Below are 24,034 nucleotides of genomic sequence, written 5' to 3' on the forward strand. Positions count from 1 at the left end.
CTAATTCCCCCCCAAGTATGATTATATCCTCCCTCCCCACTAATATTTTATTAAACTTTTCAGTAGGAAAGTGAGTACTGCAAGTTCTATATCTGAACTAACATTTTTGCTTATTTTAAGGGCATTGATGTGAAATCAATGGGGCGAATATTTGTTGGTTTGGTGAAGTGTGGAGCCTGGGGCTGTTTTGATGAGTTTAATCGGCTGGAGGAAGCGGTATTGTCTGCTGTATCTATGCAAATTCAGACAATTCAACATGCTTTGAAGAAACATCAACCAGTGTGTGAATTACTTGGAAAGGAGGTACAGTATAGTGTCTTAGTCTCTTTTGCAACTATTCTGTTTTGCAACTATTCTCTTTTGCCTTCCGCTGTATTGTTGGACGTGGTTTACTTCATTGACTCACAAGCTAAACTATCAGTTTTGCTAAACTATTCCGTTCTTCTGGTGTGATGTGCCTTGTTTGTACCTATCCTATGGCTTTGGCATACCACTGTTGGGTAATGTGTATGGGTTTCGTTAGGGATGGCGGAGAATTCCGCCACGGATTTCAGTGAGGCCGAATGCACTGGCATTCGGCCCCCCAAAACCCGTGGTGGAATGGCCTCCCACCCCCTGCCCCCTGCGGAATCCCGCCCGGGACGAAAGCTTACCTGGGGCGGATCTTCCGGTGGCGGCGGCTCTGGCGGCGGCTCTGGCGGCAGCAGCGGCAGCTGGTCTCTCGGCTGGTTGCTGCGGACTCAAATGGTGGCCACCATGCTATCTGCGTAGCTGCCTTTGCCGTGATAGGCTACGTAAGTACTTACGTAGCCTATCACGGCAAGCAAAAAAACAAACTGCGTACGCAAATGGTGGCGGCTACGGCGGCCGCCATTTGCGTTCCTTTTTTTCCGCTGTTTTAGCCTACGTAAATATTTACGTAAGCTATTATGGCGAAAAAAAGGGGAACGCAAATAGCGTAGTGGGCGCTATTTGCATTCCTTTTTTTTTCTGCCGTAATAGCTTACGTAAATATTTATGTAGGCTAAAACGGCAGAAAAAAAAGGAACGCAAATGGCGCCCACTACGCTATTTGCGTTCCCCCTTTTTTCACCGTAATAGCTTACATAAATATTTACGTAGGCTAAAACAGCGAAAAAAAGGGAACGCAAATGACGGCTGCCGTACCTGCCACCATTTGCATACGCGTTTTTTTTTTTTTTTTTACGGAAGGCTGCCCAGCGGCCGGATGTCTGGCTGCGGGCGGCCCCGGCCAGCAGCTCTGCGGAATCTCCGCTGAGTGGAGCCGGCTGGATCAGGATTTCGGGGGGAGGTGCGGAGCGCCTCTCCCTCTCCGCGAATCACCCCATCGAAAAGGTAAGTGACTTTTGTACATCCCTAGGTTTCATGAGTGGAGAAATCAATCTTGATTTACTCTTTCTGTCTTCTAAAATTCTTATAGCCATGTTTTTCTCTAAGAAAAAAATTAAGGGCCAAACAATTGTTCTAATCTCAAACCAGGTATAGTCTAAGGATTTTATTAACTAAAGTCTCAGTATAAATCTCAATATGTTCTGTGACAACACGTATCTTCAGCGGGGGTCATAAGGTTTAAAGATGTTGAATATGTATTGGGTCAGCCTCACTGGATCAGAGCAGCTGACCCTTTAGGATCCTGTTTGTCTCAGGGGTGGAGATATAAAATTTCCGGAAATTTTGGGGCCATGGAAAAAACCCATTTTTTTCTGGGGGTTTCGGAAAAATTGGAGATTTTGGGAAAATTGAAAAATAAGCAATACTTGTGTTTTTAGTGCTTATTACAGACCTAAGTCACTTTGTTGCTTTAAGACAGCCTTCCCCAACCTGGTACCTTTCAGATATTTTGGACTTCAGCTCCCATCAGCCTCAGGCAACATGACCATTGGTCAGGAATGCTGGGCAGTATAGTCCAAAACATTTGGAGGGCACCAGGTTGTGGAGGGATGTTTTGGGAACATAAAGCAGCCTTTCTGTTCCTAAAGTTATTTTATGTATGATTTAGTTTGATCATAAAATTATCATTATATTTTAAAACTTTTAAAACTAAACTCAGTTAGGGTGCAATCCTATGGCTGCTAGATAGTGTCTAGACAGGCATAGAATTTTTCGGTTTTTGGGAACCAAGCTTGGAGCCAGTGCTCCGAGCTCGCTTCCCAGAAACCTGACTCCCTGCCCACTCCCCTGCCTCGTAGGTGGTGCGTTTCATCCCTGGCTCCGCACTCACAGGAGTAGTGCAGAGCAGCCAAAAGGGGAGCGTTCCCGGGGGTGAGGAGGGGAGGGCCCCCTGGAAGCACCATTACGACGCTTCCTATGTGCTGTCTGGCCTCCCCTGCCACTCTGACATGCCTTGGCTAGACAGCTGAAATCGGGCAGCTGGAACATGGAGGAGAAAATCCCCTCCGTTCTTCGCCCATCCTGCATTGGATAGTCGGCCACCTCTGCGTTTGGAGATGGCCAATAGGATTGCGCCCTCCTTAAATTTGTAATTATTGCCTGAATAGATTAGAACTACATTAAATGACTGCTACAGCATCAGAAACACAGGACTGTATAGAACAAACCCAATCAGTCAAGAATGCATATTTACTGTCACGAATGCACAGTGGTGACTCTACCCACATGTTGGGAAACTGAGCATAAATGTCTATCAGTAATATATACTTTAGATCAATAACTTCAATAAGGAATGAAAGAACTAACTATGCTGGAAATCTTACAGAGAGGTTTAAATTTTTTTTTCCCCCATGGCTTCATGATTTCCAGACATTTTACATCTCTAGTCTTTCTATAAAAGTGTTCTTATTACATAGTTTTTAGAAATCATTTGGGGGGAGTAATACTACATAATAATACATAAGTACTTTGTCTTCAATTCTAAAAGAAAATATCTCATAATCAAAAACTGTTCAATTTTTTCAATTTTTCAGAAAAAACAACGGTTCTCAGAAAAAAATGGGAAAAAACTTTTTTTCCTAATTTTTTCAGTTTTTTTTTCTGGGCCTCCACATCTCTAGTCAGGGGTAGTACTTCAGAGGAAGAGGCCAAGAAGTACCTTGAGTGTGGAGTGTGCCCTCTCTTTCAGTCTCTCTCTCCCTCTCTCAAATGTATTAGATTTTTTAATAAAATAAATTTATATTGAAGTTAAAACATACACTCCATATAAAAACATTTCTCTAAAATAAAATCCATTTACAAAAGGCAGAATATGCCTCTATATTTAATCGTTGAATGGTTTAACCATTCAAATTGGACATAACTCAGTGACAAATAGTACTTTATAAAATGGTGAGGACGAGGGAGAAGGCCTTCTCTGTGGTGGCCCCCACTCTGTGGAACTCCCTCCCTAGGGAATTCCGCCATGCCCTCTCTTTAATGAGCTTCCGCCACACATTAAAAACATGGTGTTTCAGGCAGGCATTTGGGGTGGGTTAGGGTATTTTTAGAAATATGATGTTTTAATATAGAATTTTATTGTTTTAAAACTGTTTGTATTGCTGTACATCACCCAGAGTGGCCGGGTGATCAGCCAGATGGGCGATTAAGAAATTTAATAAATAAATAAACATGTTCAAATGCATTTGCGGATTTGTGGAATGCTGTCAATTAAACTAATAAAAGAATATCCCACAATTTCCCCATCCATTCTGGTACTGAAGGTATCTCTTTACATTTCTAGTAACGAGAATAAACCAGTTTAGCAACCACTAGTGCATTTAATACTACCTCATATTTCTTTCTAGGGACTATATCTAGTATAAAATTAAGAAGACAACTAAGAGGATCTGTAGATACATTAATGTTAGTAAAGGATGATACTGCTTGGATAATCAGTTTCCAGTATGTTTGAGTTCTGCAACACGTCTATCACATGTAGAAAAAATCTCAATTTTTAGCATGCTGCTAATAGTTACTATTTTCTACTTTATAGCTATTGTCTAATGTCAGAGGTGTTAAATGCCATTACATTGCCATTTTATACCATTCTCCCTCAACATTAAGCTCACTGTAAACTGATCTCTGGGTCCAAAAAGGAAAACCAAACTTCTGGTGATATTTCCCTTTGGAGATACTTTTCCCATTTTCATTGATAATATTTTACACCTGCAATATTAATGCATGTTAAGGTATAATATATTTTGGAAAAAATCTTAGTGCCTGGACACAAAATCCAGTCTCTGTCTCTTACAGTTCTTTCCCAGTTTCTGGGCAAACAGGTGAATGACAATATATGGGGAAATAACCAAGTTGCCTAATAATAATAATTGGGATATGCAGTTATTTCACGAGTATATAATGTGATGCTTTAGGTATTTTTACTAGGAGTTCACATGGGTAATTGCAGCTCTTAGTGAATATATGTCTTGTTAAAAATGCATTCCTTTTTAATGTCAGGTTGAAATGGATCACAATTCTGGAATTTTTATCACCATGAATCCTGCTGGAAAGGGCTATGGAGGCAGACAAAAATTGCCTGACAATCTCAAACAGCTTTTTAGGCCAGTTGCTATGACTCGTCCTGATAATGAGCTCATTGCAGAAGTGATTTTATATTCAGAAGGTTTTAAAGATGCTAAACCTCTGGGAAGAAAATTAGTGGATATTTTTAATTTAGCAAGGTAAGTGTTTGGAAATTGATATGTTCTTCTTTCTCCAGACTTTCTTCTTGTTTTTCTTTTCGGAAATAGACATTTTGTCTTTTTGTGATGAATACTGATTCTTCAGTATCGTATCACAGGGTACTTCACTATTCTTGAATACTAAATACCTATACAAGGAGAATCTTGTAGGGTTATTGTAAGAATTACTGGGATAAAGTATATTAAATGTATTGAACATTTAGGAAAAGCGCTCTATAAATTCTATGTGGAATCCTTTGCATAAGAATCAAATGTGGCTTGTCTATTGCAGATGAAAGCTTCTGAACTTGCTTAAGCTATTTGTTCCAGCCAGGTGTCCCTTTAAATTCTTTTCCCTCACCAAGCTGCTCTAGAGTTAAGGCAGCTGAACTAGAGAATGAGAGCTTGTCAGCAAGGAAATGGATGGGGAAAGAAGCCTGTTACCAGGCAGAGTGAGGAGGGACAGAGAGGTTTGTGAAAGCATCAGTGAAAATCTCTTAGCCACATTAGCAGTTTTGTATTCAAGCCACTCTTCCCTCAAGCCACTCTATGCTACATTCTATGGAGTGACACAACAAACTAGGATTAAACAAAGATATTTGTTTGGACAGAATAACAAACTACTGTTAATGGAAGCCAGGGTTCACAAGCAAAGATTCACATGCCAACTTTAAGAACATAAGAGCCATGCTGGATCAGACCAAGAGTCCATCTAGTCAACAGCACACTCCCACCCATGTTCTCCAGCAACTGGTGTACATAGGCTCACTGCCTCTATGCTACTGGAGGTAGCACATAGCCATCAAGACCAGTAGCCATTGATAGCTACTTAAACCATGCCAAACCATATTCTCAGATTATGGTTTGTTGGCCCCAAACCAACCATAATTTGTGAGTCTGGTTGGATTTGGATGTATAAACAAGGCAGAATTAAGCTGAACACACCATGGTTTAGCACAGGGATGGCAACCCTTTCCCCCCCCGAGGGCCATATACCCAAGTGGGTGGGTGGGTGGTCAGGGGCCACATGCAGTGGACAGGGCTGCGGCCAGAGGTGAGGCTGGGGCATGTATCCCCCTGACTTCCTTCTGACATTGAGACATAGAAACACATTTGTTCATATGCACATTCACATTCACGCTCCTGCCCATGCTCAGTATCTCACACATACACACACTCATATATAAATACTCTCTATATCTTTCATGGGAAGGCCATGCATGAGGAGGGGAGGGTTAACCATCTTTTCCCCATGTGCCATCCTCCCCAGCTAAATCACGCAGGCTGATGGGAGCATGATTAGGATGGGGAGGAAGGTACTCAGGGAGAGTCATCACCTCATATCTTCCTACCCAGCTCAATCACACTGTGGCCAGCCTGCCAAAGAGCACAATTTACAAGGTGGAAATTCAGCATGTGGGAGGTGGCAGCTTGGGCACTCAGGGGACCACACTGAAGGCTTCCAAGGGCAACATGTGGCCTGTGGCTGCAGGGATCCCTCATGTGGTTTAGCATTTCACCCAAACTAGGCCCCTAGCAGTACGTGTCCCTGTCAGGCTATTAAACATTGATTTTCTTCACAAGTATTAAAAGAAAGCATTCTTTATTGCCAGAAAGATATAAGGGGAAAATCATTAAAATAAAATTATTTTAAAAATTCAGGGAGCTCTTGACACCTCAGCAGCACTATGATTGGGGTTTGCGAGCACTGAAGACTGTTCTGAGGGGATGTGGGAATCTTCTTCGACAACAGAAAAAAAATGGAATGAAAGAGAAAGGTAAACAAAGATTATACAGAGGTTTTGTCTTTCTGGGTATATAAAAATGTAATACATAAATAGAATAAAATAAATATATTCTTCATACACGTCCCTAATGTCTAGAATTCTGTTTTTGTGGGAAGCTGTTTAAAAGCAAGGGTAACATGGAAACTTTTCACAATTAGAACTTTCGCATCAATTTGTCCACTGTCATTTGGAGAGGACTGGAGGGGGTTAACACAGAGTTCATGTAAATTTGGCACTGTAACTTATTTTGCTTGTACTATGACAAAGACTAACCTCACGAATTAAATATGCAAGATTGTAGCTGGCAGTGGGAGAATAGTTTATATTTTTTGTTGTTCATATTTCTAATCTGGTTGAGATGGCAAGATTGAACATCGACATCTTGGGAAACAGCGAACTAAAATGGACAAGCATGGGCGAATTTAATTCAGGTGACCATTATATCTACTACTGTGAGCAAGAATCCCTTAGAAGAAATGGAGTAGCACTCATAGTCAATAAAAGGGTGGGAAAAGCAGTACTGGGGTACAATCTCAAAAACGACAGAATGATCTCAGTACGAATCCAAGGCAAACCATTCAACATCACAGTAATTCAAGTCTATGCCCCAACCGCTGAGGCCGAAGAAGCTGAGGTTGATCGGTTCTATGAAGACCTACAACACCTTCTAGAACTAACACCAAAAAAAGATGTCCTCTTCATCATAGGGGATTGGAATGCTAAAGTAGGAAGTCAAGAAATCACCGGGATAACAGGCAAGCATGGCCTTGGTGTACAAAATGAAGCAGGACAAAGGCTAATAGAGTTTTGTCAAGAGAACACGCTGATCATAGCGAACACTCTTTTCCAACAGCACAAGAGGCGAATATACACATGAACATCACCAGATGGTCAATATCGAAATCAGATTGATTATGTCCTTTGCAGCCAAAGATGGAGAAGCTCTACACAGTCAGTCAAAACAAGACCTGGAGCTGACTGTGGCTCAGATCATGAGCTTCTTGTCACAAAATTTCGTCTTAAATTGAAGAATGTAGGGAAAACCACTAAACCATTCAGGTATGACCTAAATCATATCCCTTATGAATATACAGTGGAGGTGAGGAATAGATTTAAGGGATGAGACCTGATAGACAGAGTGCCTGAGGAACTATGGACGGAGGTCCGTAACATTGTTCAGGAGGCAGCAACTGAATCCATCCCAAAGAAAAAGAAATGCAAGAAAGCAAAGTGGCTGTCTAATGAGGCTTTACAAGTAGCTGAGGAAAGAAGGGAAGCGAAAAGCAAGGGAGAAAGGCAAAGATATATCCAACTGAATGCAGAGTTCCAGAGAATAGCAAGGAGAGACAAGAAGGCCTTCTTAAATGAACCATGCAAAGAAATTGAGGAAAACAATCGAATGGGAAGGACTAAAGATCTTTTCAAGAAAATCGGAGATCTTAAGGGAACATTTTGTGTGACGATGGGCATGATAAAGCACAAAGAAGGCAGGGACCTAACAGAAGCAGATGAGATTAAGAAGAGGTGGCAAGAATACACAGAAGAACTATACAGGAAAGATCTGAATGTCCCTGATAGCCAGGAGAGTGCGGTCACTGAACTTGAGCAGGACATCCTCGAGAGTGAAGTCAAGTGGGCCTTAGGAAGCATTCGTAACAACAAAGCTAGCGGAGATGACAGTATTCCAGCTGAGCTATTTAAAATCCTAAAAGATGATGCTGTTAAAGTGCTGCACTCAATATGCCAACAAATTTGGAACACTCGACAGTGGCCACAAGACTGGAAAAGGTCAGTTTACATTCCAATTCCAAAGAAGGGCAACGCCAAAGAGTGTTCAAACTACCGTACAATTGCGCTCATTTCACATGCCAGCAAGGTGATGCTCAAAATCCTACAAGCTAGGCTTCAGCAGTATGTGAACCGAGAACTACCGGAAGTACAAGCTGGGTTCCGAAGAGGAAGAGGAACTAGAGATCAAATCGCCAACATTCGCTGGATCATGGAGAAAGCAAGAGAATTCCAGAAAAACGTCTATTTCTGCTTCATTGACTACGCTAAAGCCTTTGATTGTGTGGCTCACAACAAACTGTGGCAAATTCTTAAAGAGATGGGAGTACGAGACCACCTTACCTTTCTCCTGAGAATCTGTACGAGGGTCAAGAAGCAACAGTAAGAACCAGACATGGAACAACCGATTGGTTCCAAATTGGGAAAGGAGTACGACAAGCCTGCTGTCAAGGGCTCCTTGGAGGCCTCTCTCAGTGTAATCCAGTAGCCAAGTCCAGACACAAACAAAGGGATTCTTTTCAAAGCTTTATTCCTCTTTTACAACTTAACAACTCTACTGTTAGCAACTAGATATGAGCAGCAGAGTACCTATGCCTTTAGTTGGAACAGTTGGTCCCCGTTTGAAAGGGAATCACTGGCAGACCCTGAACTTAAGGGCTAGGGAGCGTCCCTCCCCTTTTCCCTTGGATCCTCTGGGTGCAACCGTTGTTTGTGCACCAACCGGGCACTACGCCTCCTTTCCGTGCCCTCCATTTGGCGCCGCTCCCTGCGTTGGCGACGCGTGTCCATCCCGCGCTCTGTCACTCCCAGGACTGCTATCTAAGCTAGGAATGCCAGTGGGAGGAATCTCCGTCAGCTGTTGGCCCTGGGAAAGAGGAGTGCGCTCCTCTCCCAGGAGCGACTCCTCTTCCTCAGAGTCAGAACTACTCTGGGATTCTATGGGCTCAGTGTCCACCCTGACAGCTGCATATTGTCACCCTGCTTATTTAACTTCTATGCAGAGTACATCATGGGAAACGCCGGGTTGGATGAATCACAGGTTGGAATTAAGATTGCCAGGAGAATTCTCAACAACCTCCGATATGCAGATGATACCACCCTAATGGCAGAAAGCGAAGAGGATCTAAAGAGCCTCTTGTTGAGGGTGAAAGTGGAGAGTGCAAAAGCTGGTTTGAAACTCAACATTAACAAAACTAAGATCATGGCATCTGGCCCCATCACTTCCTGGCATATAGAAGGGGAAGAAATGGAAGCAGTGACAGATTTTACTTTCTTGGGCTCCAAGATCACCGCAGACGGTGACTGTAGCCATGAAATTAAAAGACGCTTGCTCCTTGGGAGGAAAGCTATGGCAAACCTAGACAGCATAGTAAGAAGCAGAGACATCACCTTGCCGACAAAGGTCCGTCTAATCAAAGCTATGGTTTTCCCAGTAGCAACGTATGGCTGTGAGAGCTAGACTATAAGGAAGGCTGAGCGCTGAAGAATTGATGCTTTCGAACTGTGGTGCTGGAGAAGACTCTTATGAGTCCCCTGGACTGCAAGGAGGTCAAATCAGTCAATCCTAAAGGAAATCAACCCTGGCTGCTCATTGGAAGGACAGATACTGAAACTGAAGCTCAAATATTTTGGCCACCTAATGCAAAGAGAAAACTCCCTGGAAAAGACCCTGATGCTGGGAAAGATTGAAGGTAAAAGGAGAAGGGGACGGCAGAGGATGAGATGGCTAGGTAGCATCTCCGATGCAATGAATATGAACTTGAGCACACTCCGGGACAGAGCGCAGGACAGGAAGGCCTGGCGTGCTATGGTCCATGGGGTTATGAAGAGTCGGACACGACTTAACGATTGAACAACAACAAAATATGTTGGTTTTCAGAGAAGATCTGTGTAATAAATAATTCCCTTAAAATAGATCACTAGTAAACAGTCTTCTAGTCAGCAAGGATAGAAGCCATTTCTGTTCTTGGCCATTTTGTAATACTTGTATTGCCCTCAGTCCCATTATTAAGAAACTAGTTGCCTCAAACAGCAACTAAAATTGGATTTTGCTTTAGAGTAGCATATCACCTAAGATAGTTGCAGAAACCTTCCTGACTTTTTCAGGCTTAGGCAAGCAGCAAAAATAGGAAGTTACTGAATTTTGGGTGGCTTCCTTTATATGGCTGGTGGACTGTGTTTTTCTTGGTAGGCAACAGATTTGCAGGTTTTAATTAATATTACTTAACTTACTTTGTTCTGTCGAGCATGCTTTTAACAAGAATGTTGTTCTCATGAGTTGTTATTATCTTCTGACAATGGTAATGAGCCTGAGGATTCATATTCTGACCATGTTACTGTACTTTCATTTTCACTATATAATCTATTTGTTATCCTCACTAAATTGCCATTTGAAAATTAAGGCATTGCAAATCTACTACCTGGGGACTGCCATTCTCTTGTAATGCTAGAAATCAAGCTGATGTGTTTGTCTTACAGCTCTGAAGAAAAATAAATTAAATTGTATCATATTTCTTTTCTCCCATGCAGTTAATGAAAGCCATATTGTGGTCCAAGCTTTGCGACTTAATACCATGTCAAAGCTTACCTTTGCAGATTGTGCACGGTTTGATGCGTTGGTTAAAGATGTCTTCCCTGGTATTGACTTTAAGGATGTAGATTATGCTGAGCTAAGCAACGCTTTACAAGAAGTCTTTGAAGAGGCCAATTTGGAAATCATATCTACCCAGGTAAATATCTCATAAAACATAGCCACTGCTGAATACTGTGAGCTTGATCTTTCATTATAAGTACCTTGAGACTCTCTTGTGAATCAGTTACAAAAATTATTAAAGGGAAACTTTTAATTATATTGTTATTAAAAAGTTGCATGTTATGTAAATGAATTAATGCAAAAGTAAAATAAAATAGGACAAAAGCTGAAATCTTACCTTAAAATGTCCCATTAATTACTGTGGTAATTAATTAATTACCATTAATTAAATTATTATTTAATAATTTCAAAATTATTGAAAGCACATTCATATTTGTGGATGGTTAATGAGTAGAATTACACACCATGACACAAAATTGTTCCATGAAATTTAGGGGCATTCAAAGCAATAACCCCATCTTGTTCTTACCTGGTAACTGAAATCCTGAAAACTTCTGTTATCTTCTGCTTATGAAAATGAGGGAGGATGTCTAAGCTTATAACTGTGTTTTATACTTTCTATATTCTGCAAAGATCAAGAAGGTTTTGGAATTGTATGAGCAACTACGTCAGAGAATGGGGGTAGTTATTGTAGGCCCAAGCGGTGCAGGTAAATCAACCCTCTGGCGGATGTTAAGAGCTGCACTTGGGAAAGTTGGCAAAATAGTAAAACAATATACCATGAACCCCAAAGCTATGCCTCGCCATCAGTTACTAGGCCATATTGACATGGACACAAGAGAGTGGTCAGATGGTGTGCTTACAAACAGTGCTCGGCAAGTGGTACGAGAACCACCAGGTATGTCTGTGAATTGGAACCCTTAACATTCTTAAATTCTTAAATAAGGAACTTTGCTTTTTGATCCTATGCATGTATATTCACAAGTACGTCGTGCTGTGTTCAGTAGGTTTTATTCCCAGTTAAGCATGCATAGAATTGCAGTCTTAGTTTTGCCAGTTTTACAATATCATAATAAGAGGTGCTTTGTTCATTTGTAGTAGCATGAATGCTCTTTTTGTCTTCATTATGATCATAACATTCCATGAAAAAGGTTGCCACTAACAGTACCATTATCTAGTAAATAATAAGTGTAAAGTTGGAAGAGAGCAATAAAGTATCTCAGCATAGTAAGTTAAATAAGAAAATGACCAGTATGACTGTAAGAACTGGTTGAATTGAGGCAAACATGGAGCATATCAATCTGGTTTCATCTTTTCTTTGTTCATAAAAGCAGTTGTGTACATTAGAACTGTACATTGTTGTGAGAAACAGGAATTGATACCTGTCCTCACCTGTGTCCATCCCAACTTGGGTGTTACAGTCAATCTAATTTGAATTCATACTGAAAAGCAGTTAGCTTCTTTAACTAGTTTGACATACAGCGGTGTTTTTTTTATTTGATTGTGAACAGATGTTACTTCATGGATAATCTGTGATGGGGACATAGATCCTGAATGGATTGAGTCCTTGAATTCTGTCCTGGATGACAACCGTCTACTCACTATGCCCAGTGGAGAAAGAATTCAATTTGGCCCAAATGTTAACTTTGTCTTTGAAACCCATGACTTGAGTTGTGCTTCTCCTGCCACCATATCTCGAATGGGGATGATCTTCCTAAGGTAATTTAACATTTGACATAGATGTACATTTGACATAGATGTATATTGGAGGGCTTTACAGCAAGAGTGGGCAGAGGGTAGATTTGGATCTGCTTGTAGATCTCTGTGATTTGCAGTAGCCTGGCAAGGATTTCTGACTCCTAATTGTTTAGCAACCGCAGCTATCAAATGACACTTTCCCCCCTAAATTATACTCTTAAAATAAAGAAAGCTTGGGTTAATCAGGAGTGGATTTTTGTGTGGAAGAACTGTGAGTGCTGCTCAACTCTAGTACGTAAAGATTTCTGGGCTCAGAATTCTTTATTTCTAAGTGCATGCCATTTGCTCTTTGTTTTGGCTGGTGGTCTTGGTGTTCTAGTAAAAAACAAAGTAGATACAGCATGCCTGAAGTCTACCCATGCCTGATTTACAGTGATCAGACATGCTAAGGAAGGTTGTAGTTTAAATTTGAAGTAAAGTTATTTTTTTTAAAGAAAACTTTATTTTAACTCACCATTGTTTCTCTGTAGTCTACCTTCACTGTTTTCACTTGCTTTCTGCTTTCATTTGAAAGTAAATTAGTACGTTATGGGTAAAAAGGCATTGCGCAAATGTTCTTGCTATTGGCAGGCTCCACTGAATATACAGAATTGGTGATTTCTCTGTATTGCTCCCCTGAAAGCAAAGGGCTTTTTGCCTGAATACAACTGGAGTGTGATTTCCATGCTTTTTAACAACTGTAACTAGTAAAGAGGGCTGTCAAAATGACAGCCAGGTTTCCCGCCTCCCAGCTGAGCAGAGCAGAGCAGAGCAAGCTGCTCCAGCTGGTCCAGGGACTACAGAAGCAAGCAAGCTCCCAGAGAGCGAGCGACCAGAGCGAGCAAACAGGGGGAGCAAACAGGAGTTGGCCAAGGGAGTTGCAGTGGTAGAAGAGACAAAGGAGACAAAGGAGACAGAGGCTAAGAGGTAAGTGGGCTGCAGGAAGCCCAGGGGGCTGCCCTTTATCCTTCTGAGTGGCTGTGAGCTCACCAGGTGCTTCTGAGAGCCCCAACTGAATTGGGGGGGTGGCCTGAGTACTTCCAGCAGCTGAGTGGGTGGGAAGCTTCAGTCTGTTTCCCGCCTCCCAGCAGAGCAGAGCAGAGCAGAGCAGAGCGAACTGCTCCAGCTGGTCCAGGGACTACAGAAGCAAGCAAGATCCCAGAGAGCGAGCAACCAGAGCAAGTGAACAGGGGGAGCAAACAGGAGTTGGCCAGGGGAGTTCGGCAGGGGAGGTCAAGGGGGAGGCCCCTAACATTTTTTTTATTTTTTTTATTTTTTATTTTAACTAACTTTTTTCCATTCATTTGTCTTGTAACACACACTTTCACACCAGTGGGACTCTGCTTTTAACCTCTACTGAGTAGAGGAGCCCGCACAGGCTAGTCTAGAACAATCATAAAGCTAGACACAAAAAGGGAAAAGAGGCTATGGAAGGACAAGACTCTGTAGCAGCCATATCGGGGGTCAGACTAAGTAGCCTCATGCAGTCTCATGCTTCATGTTCTTGCTGAGCTCTTTCTCCCTTGAATATATTGTTGTAAGCTGACGAGACATAGGAATTCCTTATCTTGTCAAAGGTCATACAACTGTATATCTTGTTCTCTGCTGTTCTCTTCTGTTCTCTCCTTATCATGGCTACCCTATAACCCAGTTCTACCCTATAACCCAGTAACAACTCTCCAGTGGTGGTGACCTGCAAGGTGTGTGCAATGTTTGTTTTCTTGCCTGAGAACAACATGGCCTACACCTGCAACAAGTGCAAGTTGATCACGCTGCTGGAGGAAAAAGTAAGTGGACTGGAGTGGCGACTGTCGACCCTCCGGGAAATAAGAGAACACGAAGAGTTCTTGGACAGAATAGGGGAACTACAGCAGCAAAGCGCAGACCAGAAGCTTGAAGAGCAACAGCAAGATGAGGCAGTGGGAAATGCTGAGGTGAAGAAAAATGGAATAGAGGATACTCCTTGGAAAAGGGTGACAGTTAGGAGAAGAAGAACTAGACGCCACTCTGCACCAGTGGAAGCAGAGGAGCTGTGGAACCGATTCCAGGTACTTGCGGATGAGACTGGAGGACAGCCTGCAGAGGAAGAATCACAGGGGAACCTGCATGAGAGTGAGCAAGAGGCTAAAGGTCAGTCAAACAGAGGCGATGAAACCCAGGCCTACAAGAAGAAGAAGAGAAGAGTGGTAGTAGTGGGAGACTCCTTGCTGCATGGGATCGAGACCCAAGTATGTCGCGAAGACCCATGGACTCGCCAGGTATGTTGTCTCCCGGGAGGACGGATTAGAGACGTGACTGAAAGGTTGCCTGCGCTCATAAAGCCCACTGACAGGTATCCCTTTCTTCTCATCCATGTGGGAACAAATGATACCGCCAAGCGGAGCTACGAAGAGATCACGTCAGACTTTGAAGCTTTGGGAAGGAAACTCAAGAACTTTGGGGCCCAGATAGTTTTCTTATCCATCCTTCCAGTAGTTAGAAGAGGGATAGAAAGGGAACGAAAAATACTCCGGGTGAACGACTGGCTACGAAGGTGGTGCCGACAAGAGAGATTTGGATTCTGGGACCACGGGCTATACTTCCTGGAAGATGGGCTGTTGGCAAGGGATGGGTTGCACCTCACAAAGGCTGGGAAGACTGTGTTTGGCCACAGCATGAAGAACTTCATCAGGAGGGCTTTAAACTGAATCCTACGGGGAAGGGAGATGTAATGTTGGGGGTAACAATGGACATAGGCGCATGCACTGTAAGGGAGAGAACAGCTCTGATAGTGCCCAATAATAGGCGTCAGACACATGTAGGAAGAAAGCCAGACTATGAAGCACATGGTCTTCGATGTCTATATACTAATGCCCAGAGTATGGGAAACAAACAGAACGAACTTGAACTCTTAATACAAGAGGGAAATTATGACCTGATAGGTATAACTGAGACTTGGTGGGATGACTCTCATGACTGGCATACAGCAATTGAAGGATATAACTTGTTCAAAAAGAACAGGAGGAACAGTGGGGTTGCACTGTATGTGAAAAATACATATCTCTGCACAGAAATACAGGAGGAGGAGCTTGGTAGCCCCATTGAGAGCATCTGGATCAAAATAAATGGAGCAAAGAATAAAAGGAACCTGGTGGTCGGAGTCTACTACCGGCCACCCAATCAAGGAGAAGACAAGGATGACACTTTTGAAAAGCAAATAGCCAATGTTTTCAGGAAGCCTGATGTAGTAGTAATGGGGGACTTCAATTTCCCCGATATTTGTTGGGAGACAAATTCTGCAAAACATGGCCCCTCCAGGAAATTCCTGACTTGTGTGGCGGATAACTTCCTCCTACAGAAAGTAGAGGAAGGAACTAGAGGATCGGCTATCCTTGACTTGATCCTAACCAACAGAGATGACTTCGTGGATAAAGTAGCAGTTACAGGAACTCTGGGGGAAAGCGACCATGTTGTACTTGAGTTCTTGGTTCTAAAGGAAGCAAAAGCCGAGTGTAGTCAAACACGTACCCTGGATTTTAGGAAAGCTGATTTTCATAAACTCAGAACAATGATCAGTAAGGTCCCATGGCAAGCGATGCTAGCGAGAAAAGGAGTCCAAGATGGGTGGGAGCTTTTAAAAAAGGAAATTCTCAAGGCACAATCACAAGCAATTCCAACAAGAAGAAAAGGTGGAAGACAACAGAAGAAGCCAATGTGGCTTCACAAAAAGCTTAGGGATGACCTGAAAACAAAAAAGGACACATATAGGAAGTGGAAAGAAGGCCAAGTAACAAAGGAAGAGTACAGGCAGATAGCACAGAATTGCAGGGATGGCGTCAGGAAGGCTAAAGCTGAGAATGAGCGGAGGTTAGCAAGGGATGTTAAAAACAACAAAAAGGCTTTCTTCAGCTACGTGCACAGTAAAAGGCAGAGGAAAGAAATGGTGGTTCAGCTATTAAATAAGGATGGCAAAACGATAACAGATGACAAAGAAAAGGCAGAGGTGCTCAATTCCTACTTTGGCTCAGTCTTCTCCCAAAAGAGGGTCTATGACCCCCCTGGCAAAGGTGAAGTACAGGCTGAAGGGGCAGGATTGCAGCTTGAGATCGACCGGCATATGGTCAAGGAACACCTAATGACTTTGAATGAGTTCAAATCTCCAGGGCCAGATGAACTGCATCCTAGAGTCATAAAGGAACTGGCAGAAGAACTCTCAGAACCGCTGTCTATTCTCTTTGAGAAATCATGGAGGACGGGGGAAGTGCCAGATGACTGGAGGAGGGCTAACGTTGTCCCTATCTTCAAAGAGGGTAAAAAGGAGGAACCTGGGAACTACAGACCAGTCAGTCTGACATCAATCCCTGGGAAAATTCTGGAGCAGATCATAAAGCAATCCATCTGGAAGCACCTTCACAACAATGCCGTGATTACTCGAAGCCATCATGGATTTGTCAAAAACAATTCCTGCCAGACAAAACTGATCTCATTTTTTGATCAAGTTACCTCCCTTGTAGACCGTAGGAATGCTGTAGACATCATATACCTCGACTTCAGCAAAGCTTTCGACAAAGTGCCCCATGATCTCCTGATGAGCAAACTAGCTCAAAGTGGGCTAGATGAAACAACGTTCTGGTGGATCCACAGTTGGCTACAGAATCGGACTCAGAGAGTGCTTATCAATGGGACCTTCTCAAACTGGGGAGAGGTAACGAGTGGGGTACCGCAGGGCTCTGTCCTGGGCCCAGTGCTCTTCAACATTTTTATTAATGACTTGGAGGAGGAGGTGCACGGAATGCTTATCAAATTTGCAGATGACACAAAATTGGGAGGGATAGCTAATACTTTGGAAGACAGAAATAAAATTCAAAGTGATCTGGATAGACTGGAGCGCTGGGGAGAAAACAACAGAATTACATTTAATAGGGACAAATGTCAAGTTCTGCACCTAGGAAAAAGAAACCAAATGCACAGTTACAAGATGGGGGATACGTGGCTCAACCACACTACAAGCGAGAAGGATCTTGGAATTGTTGTCGATCATAAGCTGAATATGAGCCAACAATGTGATGTGGCTGCAAAAAAGGCAAATGCTATTTTGGGCTGCATTCATAGAAGCATCGCTTCCAAATCCTGGGAAGTACTAGTTCCCCTCTACTCAGCACTGGTTAGTACTGTGTCCAGTTCTGGGCCCCACACTTTAAGAAGGATGCAGACAAGCTGGAGAGGGTTCAGAGGAGGGCAACAAAGATGATCAGGGGACTGGAAACAAAGCCCTATGAAGAGAGACTGAAAGAACTGGGCATGTTTAGCCTTGAGAAGAGAAGACTGAGGGGAGATATGATAGCACTCTTCAAGTACTTGAAAGGTTGTCACAGAGAAGAAGGCCAGGATCTCTTCTTGATCATCCCAGAGTGCAGGACACGGAATAATGGGCTCAAGTTACAGGAAGCCAGATTCCGGTTGAACATCAGGAAAAACTTCCTGACTGTAAGAGCAATACGACAATGGAACCGATTACCTGGGGAGGTGGTGGGCTCTCCCACACTGGAGGCCTTCAAGACGAGGCTGGACAGCCATTTGTCAGGGATGCTCTGACTTGGATTCCTGCATTGAGCAGGGGGTTGGACTCGATGGCCTTGTAGGCCCCTTCCAACCCTACTATTCTATGATTCTATGATTCTGTGATTCTATGATGTGTATAATTTTATTCATACTTCATGTATTAACATCATCCTGGTATGAATCTTTAAGCTGTCTCGTAACTCTGTTTTTATGTGATCGTTATCTTTTTTGAGCATATGTGGATAGGATTATAAATCTAAATAAAATAAAATAAACATGAAAGATAAATAAACCATCTGAGTCCAGCCAGTAGGATCCAGGAATGCAAAAGTGTAATGAGAATCCTTTATTTAACAGTTTGGCTGCGAGTGCAATGCCTGAACACCAGTGATCACCTCTGAGGTGCAGCCCTGGACAACACACTCTGTGTGCTCCTTTTCCCTCTTCAACCATCCTAAATTGTGATAAGTTTTGTTAGGGGAAGCTATTCATCATGCATAGCTGATGCATAGGTTTGTGCTGTGGATTCTTGGACTTTGAGATATTATTAGGTGGTGAGTAATTGTACAGATGGAAGTAAAATAAAAGCTGATAGAGCTGTAGGCCACTTGTTCACACTGCTTTGGCTGTTTAGGTACATTTGTAAATCACTTGTGACAAATACATACCCTAGCTTTTCTCCACTGTGATATTGAAGCTGTAATCCTATTTACACTTACCTGGGAGTAAGTCTCCTGTAAACACACTTCCAAGTAAATATGCATAGGATTGTGCTGCAGCACTCATGAATGAGAGCTCTTTAGTACATGATGTTTGTATCCAAATAGGGAATTGCAATATTTGTCATAGTTTTAATTTGAGGTATATCTCATTCTAGTGATGAAGATACAGATCTTAATTCATTAATAAAATCTTGGTTAAGAAACCAACCTGAAGAATGCAGGCAAAAACTTGAAAACTGGATTGGAGATTATTTTGAAAAAGCTTTAAATTGGGTCCTAAAACAGGTAACTCAACATTTTTAAGTTCCTTGTATCCATATGTTCTATTAGACTATTTAAAAAAAAATTCTAAGGACTGAAATATTTATTGCCTGTTAATATTTATTGGCTATAATATTTTAAAAGCTTATGGTGCAGATTCCCAAAATGCTATATAATGCCCGCCTTCATTGGTTAATCCATCAACTGCTCTAGGCTACAGCCCAGGTAAAGGGGCACAAGGTGAGGCAAGAGAAGCAGGCCCAGGACAGAACAGGTTCAAGACCACGGCCAGTGTTGCAGATATCAGCCAGAGACTTAAGGTTCAGTTTCAGCCTGCGCCCCGAGGTCGGTTCCCTGAGAACCGACCTTCCCCCCCTCCTGCAGCTTCCTTACAGGCAGCTCGGAATGGCCCCGTGCTCCGCACTCGGAAGAGGAGCGTGGAGCAACAAAAATAGGGTGTTCTTGGGGGTGTTCTGGGGCAGGGAAGGTGGAAATGCTGGTATGACACATCCAACTTGTTGTCTGGCAACTGCTTCCCCTGCTCCGCCTTCCTGCAGCTAGACGGCCGAATGTAGACAGCAAATGCAGGGCGGCTGAAGCGCGAAGTTTGGAGGCGGCCGCCTATCCCAGTAGGCTTGCTCCCTCCCCTACTTATTGAAATAGGACTTTGCACTATAACTTAGTCCTGCTGTTGGAAACTGGTTTACAGCTTGCTTACTGCATTACTCTTTTTTACAGAATGATTATGTGATAGAAACAAGTTTGGTTGGAACAGTGATGAATGGGTTATCTCATCTTCATGGGTGCACTGAACGTGGACAGTTTATAATTAGCCTGATAAGAGGACTTGGTGGAAATCTGAACATGAAATCACGACAGGAATTTACAAAAGAGGTCATTATTTTAAAAACAAAAGCCATTCACACTTTCAGGGTGAATTATTTAAGCCATTTACACTTTCAGGGTAGATATTTTTAAGCAATATTTAAGATCACAAATATATTTGAATAAATCTTTAAACTAAGAAATGATATTAGCACTGAGCTGTAAAAAACTTAACTTAAAAAACATAATGGCCCAGTCTGGATATCAGGTGCAGAAAGGCTTCTTATGGTATGAATAATGTTTGCATGGGGAAATGTACAGTGACCTCTACATGGCGAATGTATCCTCATCTGCACTGAGAAAAGATGGTAACTGCACAACTTCATCTGCACTATGTAGCTGTAATTGCTTTTTTTTATCCCACCTGCAGGAAAAAAAATTGTGGGAGATTTGCAGAAAACAATTCACTTGTGTAAAACTCCTTCTGCATGCCTAAGTACAAAAGGATTTGCACAAATTTTATGTTTTTCTAAGAAAAACCTTTTATTATAAAATTTCAGGTAGAAGCATGAGAAGTTACTGAGAGTTTGGGCAGAAGAGGCCACTAGTAGTGGTGAAACCATTTTGCCAAATCACAGTGAATTTTGTGTTTAATTTGGTAGAGAATCTAGAGTTAGTGGGTTGGATCCAACCTCAATTAGTAATGCTTTAGTCCCACTGGAATCAGCCGGACAAGTTAGTACTGATTACTAACTTAAACTACATTGATTCAATAGGATTAAAGTGAGACATAGTCTGAGTCCAAACCAGGGGAGCTGAAGGGAGCATGTTTTACATATTCTAAGCAGTTACATTGGGAGAGAATTTGCCAGAAGCCTGGATAGAGGACATTGTTATTGTCTATATCTAAATTTCTGTAACAATTGAGAGACATGCTGTGTTTTATAATAACTATGTTTGTTATTTTTAGGAGTGCATTTTTATAAGATTTTAATTTTAAATTCTTTAAAAATACATATTTTAAGGTTTTTACTTGGGCACGAGAATCTCCACCAAATCCCAACAAACTGTTGGACACTTATTATGATCCAGATACTGAACGCCTACTATCGTACCAGCTGAAAAAACCTGAAAATCTGACTGCTGATGATTTTAGCAATGTTCAGACTCTTCCAGTCATTCAAACACCTGATATGCAAAGAGGTTTAGATTACTTTAAACCTTGGCTAGGCTTTGATACTAAGCAGCCATTTCTTCTTGTTGGGCCTGAAGGATGTGGAAAAGGGTAAGGATTGTTACTTTCATGCCAGCTATGATACTAAAGCAGTACCACTAATACTAGAAATGATGTTGATAATAGTATTACCTGAAAATCATGTCTTCTGCCATGGGTCTGCTCCACAGCCTAAAATGCAATGGCTGCATGAGTGGATTTCTCCTATTCCATTCCTGTATTCCAAGAGTTCACTACCCTGTACTCCATTCCTTCTATATTTCAGGTTAACTAAGAGAATTCCTAAACTTACTATGCAGCTTTCAGGTAAATTGCATCTTTTTTCCCTTCTGTATTACTGATGCACATGTGCACATTGACCAAACACTGCCAAAAAGAAATCTTGATGTGATTATATTTATGATTGCATCAAGATTATTTTTCACTATACAGTAATAATTTGAATACAATCATGTATGATTACATCAAAAAATTATTTGAATGCGTACATGCACACCAGTAATATACCAGGGTGTGGTTGGGTAGGATGCCAGTAAATTGAACATAATTTGGAAATTAAAAAATGGAACAAAATTCCTAATGCATTGCTTCAACTTTGGAAACAAGGCCAGATAATTTGTAACTACAAAAAAAAGTATTTAGATGAGGAGAATTTTGGAAGCATCCCCTGATTGCTGAGGTTTACCTAGATTTCTCTAGTTGAAAAGAAGCCCATGCAAGCTTGCACCTGCCATAGATACGGTCCATACACTGTGTGGAAGATCACCTAAGATATGGTGCAGGATCTGGATTGTTCTGAAAATATAGTGCAGTGGTAGAAATTGGGGTTGCTTGAAAGTCTACTGGCATAGCAGGAAGCATAAAGGATGAAAGCTGCACTAGAGAGGTTTGAGCACTGAACAGATGAAACCAATTGATTTCAGAGAATCAGAAAATTGGTAGTGTGGGCCAAAACTTCGGGGAGACTAGATGTTTCTCCTAGAAGCCTAGAGCGGAACTGGACTCTTAAGAAACCATCCCCAGGCTCCACCTACACAGATTTTGAGGAGGGTAGAGTGTTGGCTTGAACTCTCACTCGGTGATGGTGCTGAGTAGTCTCCAGCTGTTTATTCCTGCGGGTGTTGGTTCTCTGAGAAGGAGAGGATTTAAATATGTAATGAGCTAGTCATATGAGATGGAAACTCAGAAAAGAAGTACAATGCAAGAACAATCTATTCAGGCAGACAGAAAAATGTATTAACAAGAAACCAATATTTTTTGGGGTCACAACCCTTGATTGGGGGAGCTCCATATACTATGAAGATTTCCTCTCAAATAATTAAAATTTCAAGGAAACCTGCAGAATTTTAGCTATTTTTAATTTTTAGCTAACTAGCTCCATTATATTTAATACTTTGGGGGGAAAACTGTGTACACGTTCAGGGATATTGGTTTGTTTTATAGTTGACACACTGATTTTCATTTTACATGGCAGAGACAGATGGTTTTCTTAAAAGTGCTGTATAGCATTTTAATCTGCATCTTTTCCCTTTTTTAGAATGCTACTCCGTTATGCCTTTTCTCAGCTTCGATCCACTCAGATTGCTACAGTGCACTGCAGTGCACAAACTACATCCCGGCATCTTCTGCAGAAACTAAGTCAGACGTGCTTGGTGATCAGCACCAATACTGGGCGAGTGTACAGGCCAAAGGATTGTGAAAGGCTGGTTTTATACCTGAAGGATATCAACTTGCCCAAACCTGATAAATGGGGAACTAGCACGCTTGTAGCTTTCCTGCAGCAGGTGAATAGAATTTGACTTTGAATTTCATAACAGTTGCTTGCAGAACTGTAGAATACAAAGGAATTCTGCACTTCCTTCCTGTTGTCTCCTGTTAAGTCACAAATTATTTATTTATTTATTTATTACATTTCTATACCACTGAAGCTCTCTGGGTGGTTCACAACAATTAAAACCATAACAGATTTAAAAACAACAGTAACTGAAAAAATAAAATGCCCGGGAAGATAAGGCCTTCACCTGGCACTGAACAAACTACAAAGTAGGTGCCAAGTGAGCCTCTCTGAGGAGGTCATTCCACACCTGGGGTGTGTCAAAGGAAAAGGTCCTCCTTAGTAGCCACTCACCTGACTTTATCTGGTGAGGGCACCCAGAGAAGAACTGCTAAAGACAATCTTTAAGGTCCAGGCAAGTATATGTAGGAGGAGGTGATCCTTCAAGTAACCTGGCCCCAAGCCATTTAGGGATTTAAAAATCAATTCTAGCACTTTGAATTTGGCCCAGAAATGGAATGGCAGACAATGCAGATCATAAAGCACTGGCATACTATGTTCATATTGACCAGTCTGTATCAACAGTCTCGCTGCACTATTTTGGATCAGCTGAAGTTTCTGGATCGTTTTCAAAGGCAGCCCCATGTATAGAATCATAGAATAGTAGGGTTGCAAGGGGCCTACAAGGCCATCGAGTCCAACCCCCTGCTCAATGCAGGAATCCAAGTCAGAGCATCCCTGACAAGTGGCTGTCCAGCCTCATCTTGAATGCCTCCAGTGTGGGAGAGCCCACCACCTCCCCAGGTAATTGGTTCCATTGTCATATTGCTCTAACAGCCAGGAAATTTTTCCTGATGTTCAGCCGGAATCTGGCTTCCTGTAACTTGAGCCCATTATTCCGTGTCCTGCACTCTGGGATGATCGAGAAGAGATCCTGGCCTTCCTCTCTGTGACAACCTTTCAAGTCCTTGAAGAGCGCTATCATATCTCCCCTCAGTCTTCTCTTCTCAAGGCTAAACATGCCCAGTTCTTTCAGTCTCTCTTCATAGGGCTTTGTTTCCAGTCCCCTGATCATCTTTGTTGCCCTCCTCTGAACCCTCTCCAGCTTGTCTGCATCCTTCTTAAAGTGTGGTGCCCA

General features: G+C 42.1%; 1 protein-coding gene across 14 annotated transcripts in view; it reads left to right on the plus strand.

The window, feature by feature from the left end:
- Window positions 1-24,034, plus strand: part of DYNC2H1 (dynein cytoplasmic 2 heavy chain 1) — a 278,032-nt gene that overhangs the window by 47,327 nt on the left and 206,671 nt on the right. For 13 of the 14 annotated variants that reach the window (XM_084842673.1, XM_084842676.1, XM_084842677.1 and 10 more), the window contains 10 exons: window positions 121-303; window positions 4,411-4,634; window positions 6,297-6,412; window positions 10,739-10,938; window positions 11,436-11,700; window positions 12,314-12,521; window positions 18,958-19,087; window positions 19,802-19,957; window positions 20,914-21,173; window positions 22,660-22,906. In XM_084842673.1, coding sequence (XP_084698799.1) covers window positions 121-303; window positions 4,411-4,634; window positions 6,297-6,412; window positions 10,739-10,938; window positions 11,436-11,700; window positions 12,314-12,521; window positions 18,958-19,087; window positions 19,802-19,957; window positions 20,914-21,173; window positions 22,660-22,906 — 1,989 coding nt within the window. The remainder of the gene's footprint in view (window positions 1-120; window positions 304-4,410; window positions 4,635-6,296; window positions 6,413-10,738; window positions 10,939-11,435; window positions 11,701-12,313; window positions 12,522-18,957; window positions 19,088-19,801; window positions 19,958-20,913; window positions 21,174-22,659; window positions 22,907-24,034) is intronic. The other variant, XM_084842678.1, reaches the window with a different exon arrangement.

This window comes from Heloderma suspectum, chromosome 3 (genome assembly GCF_057233095.1).
Source record: "Heloderma suspectum isolate Gila_16-S chromosome 3, 16-S_ref, whole genome shotgun sequence".
Lineage (NCBI taxonomy): Eukaryota > Metazoa > Chordata > Lepidosauria > Squamata > Helodermatidae > Heloderma > Heloderma suspectum.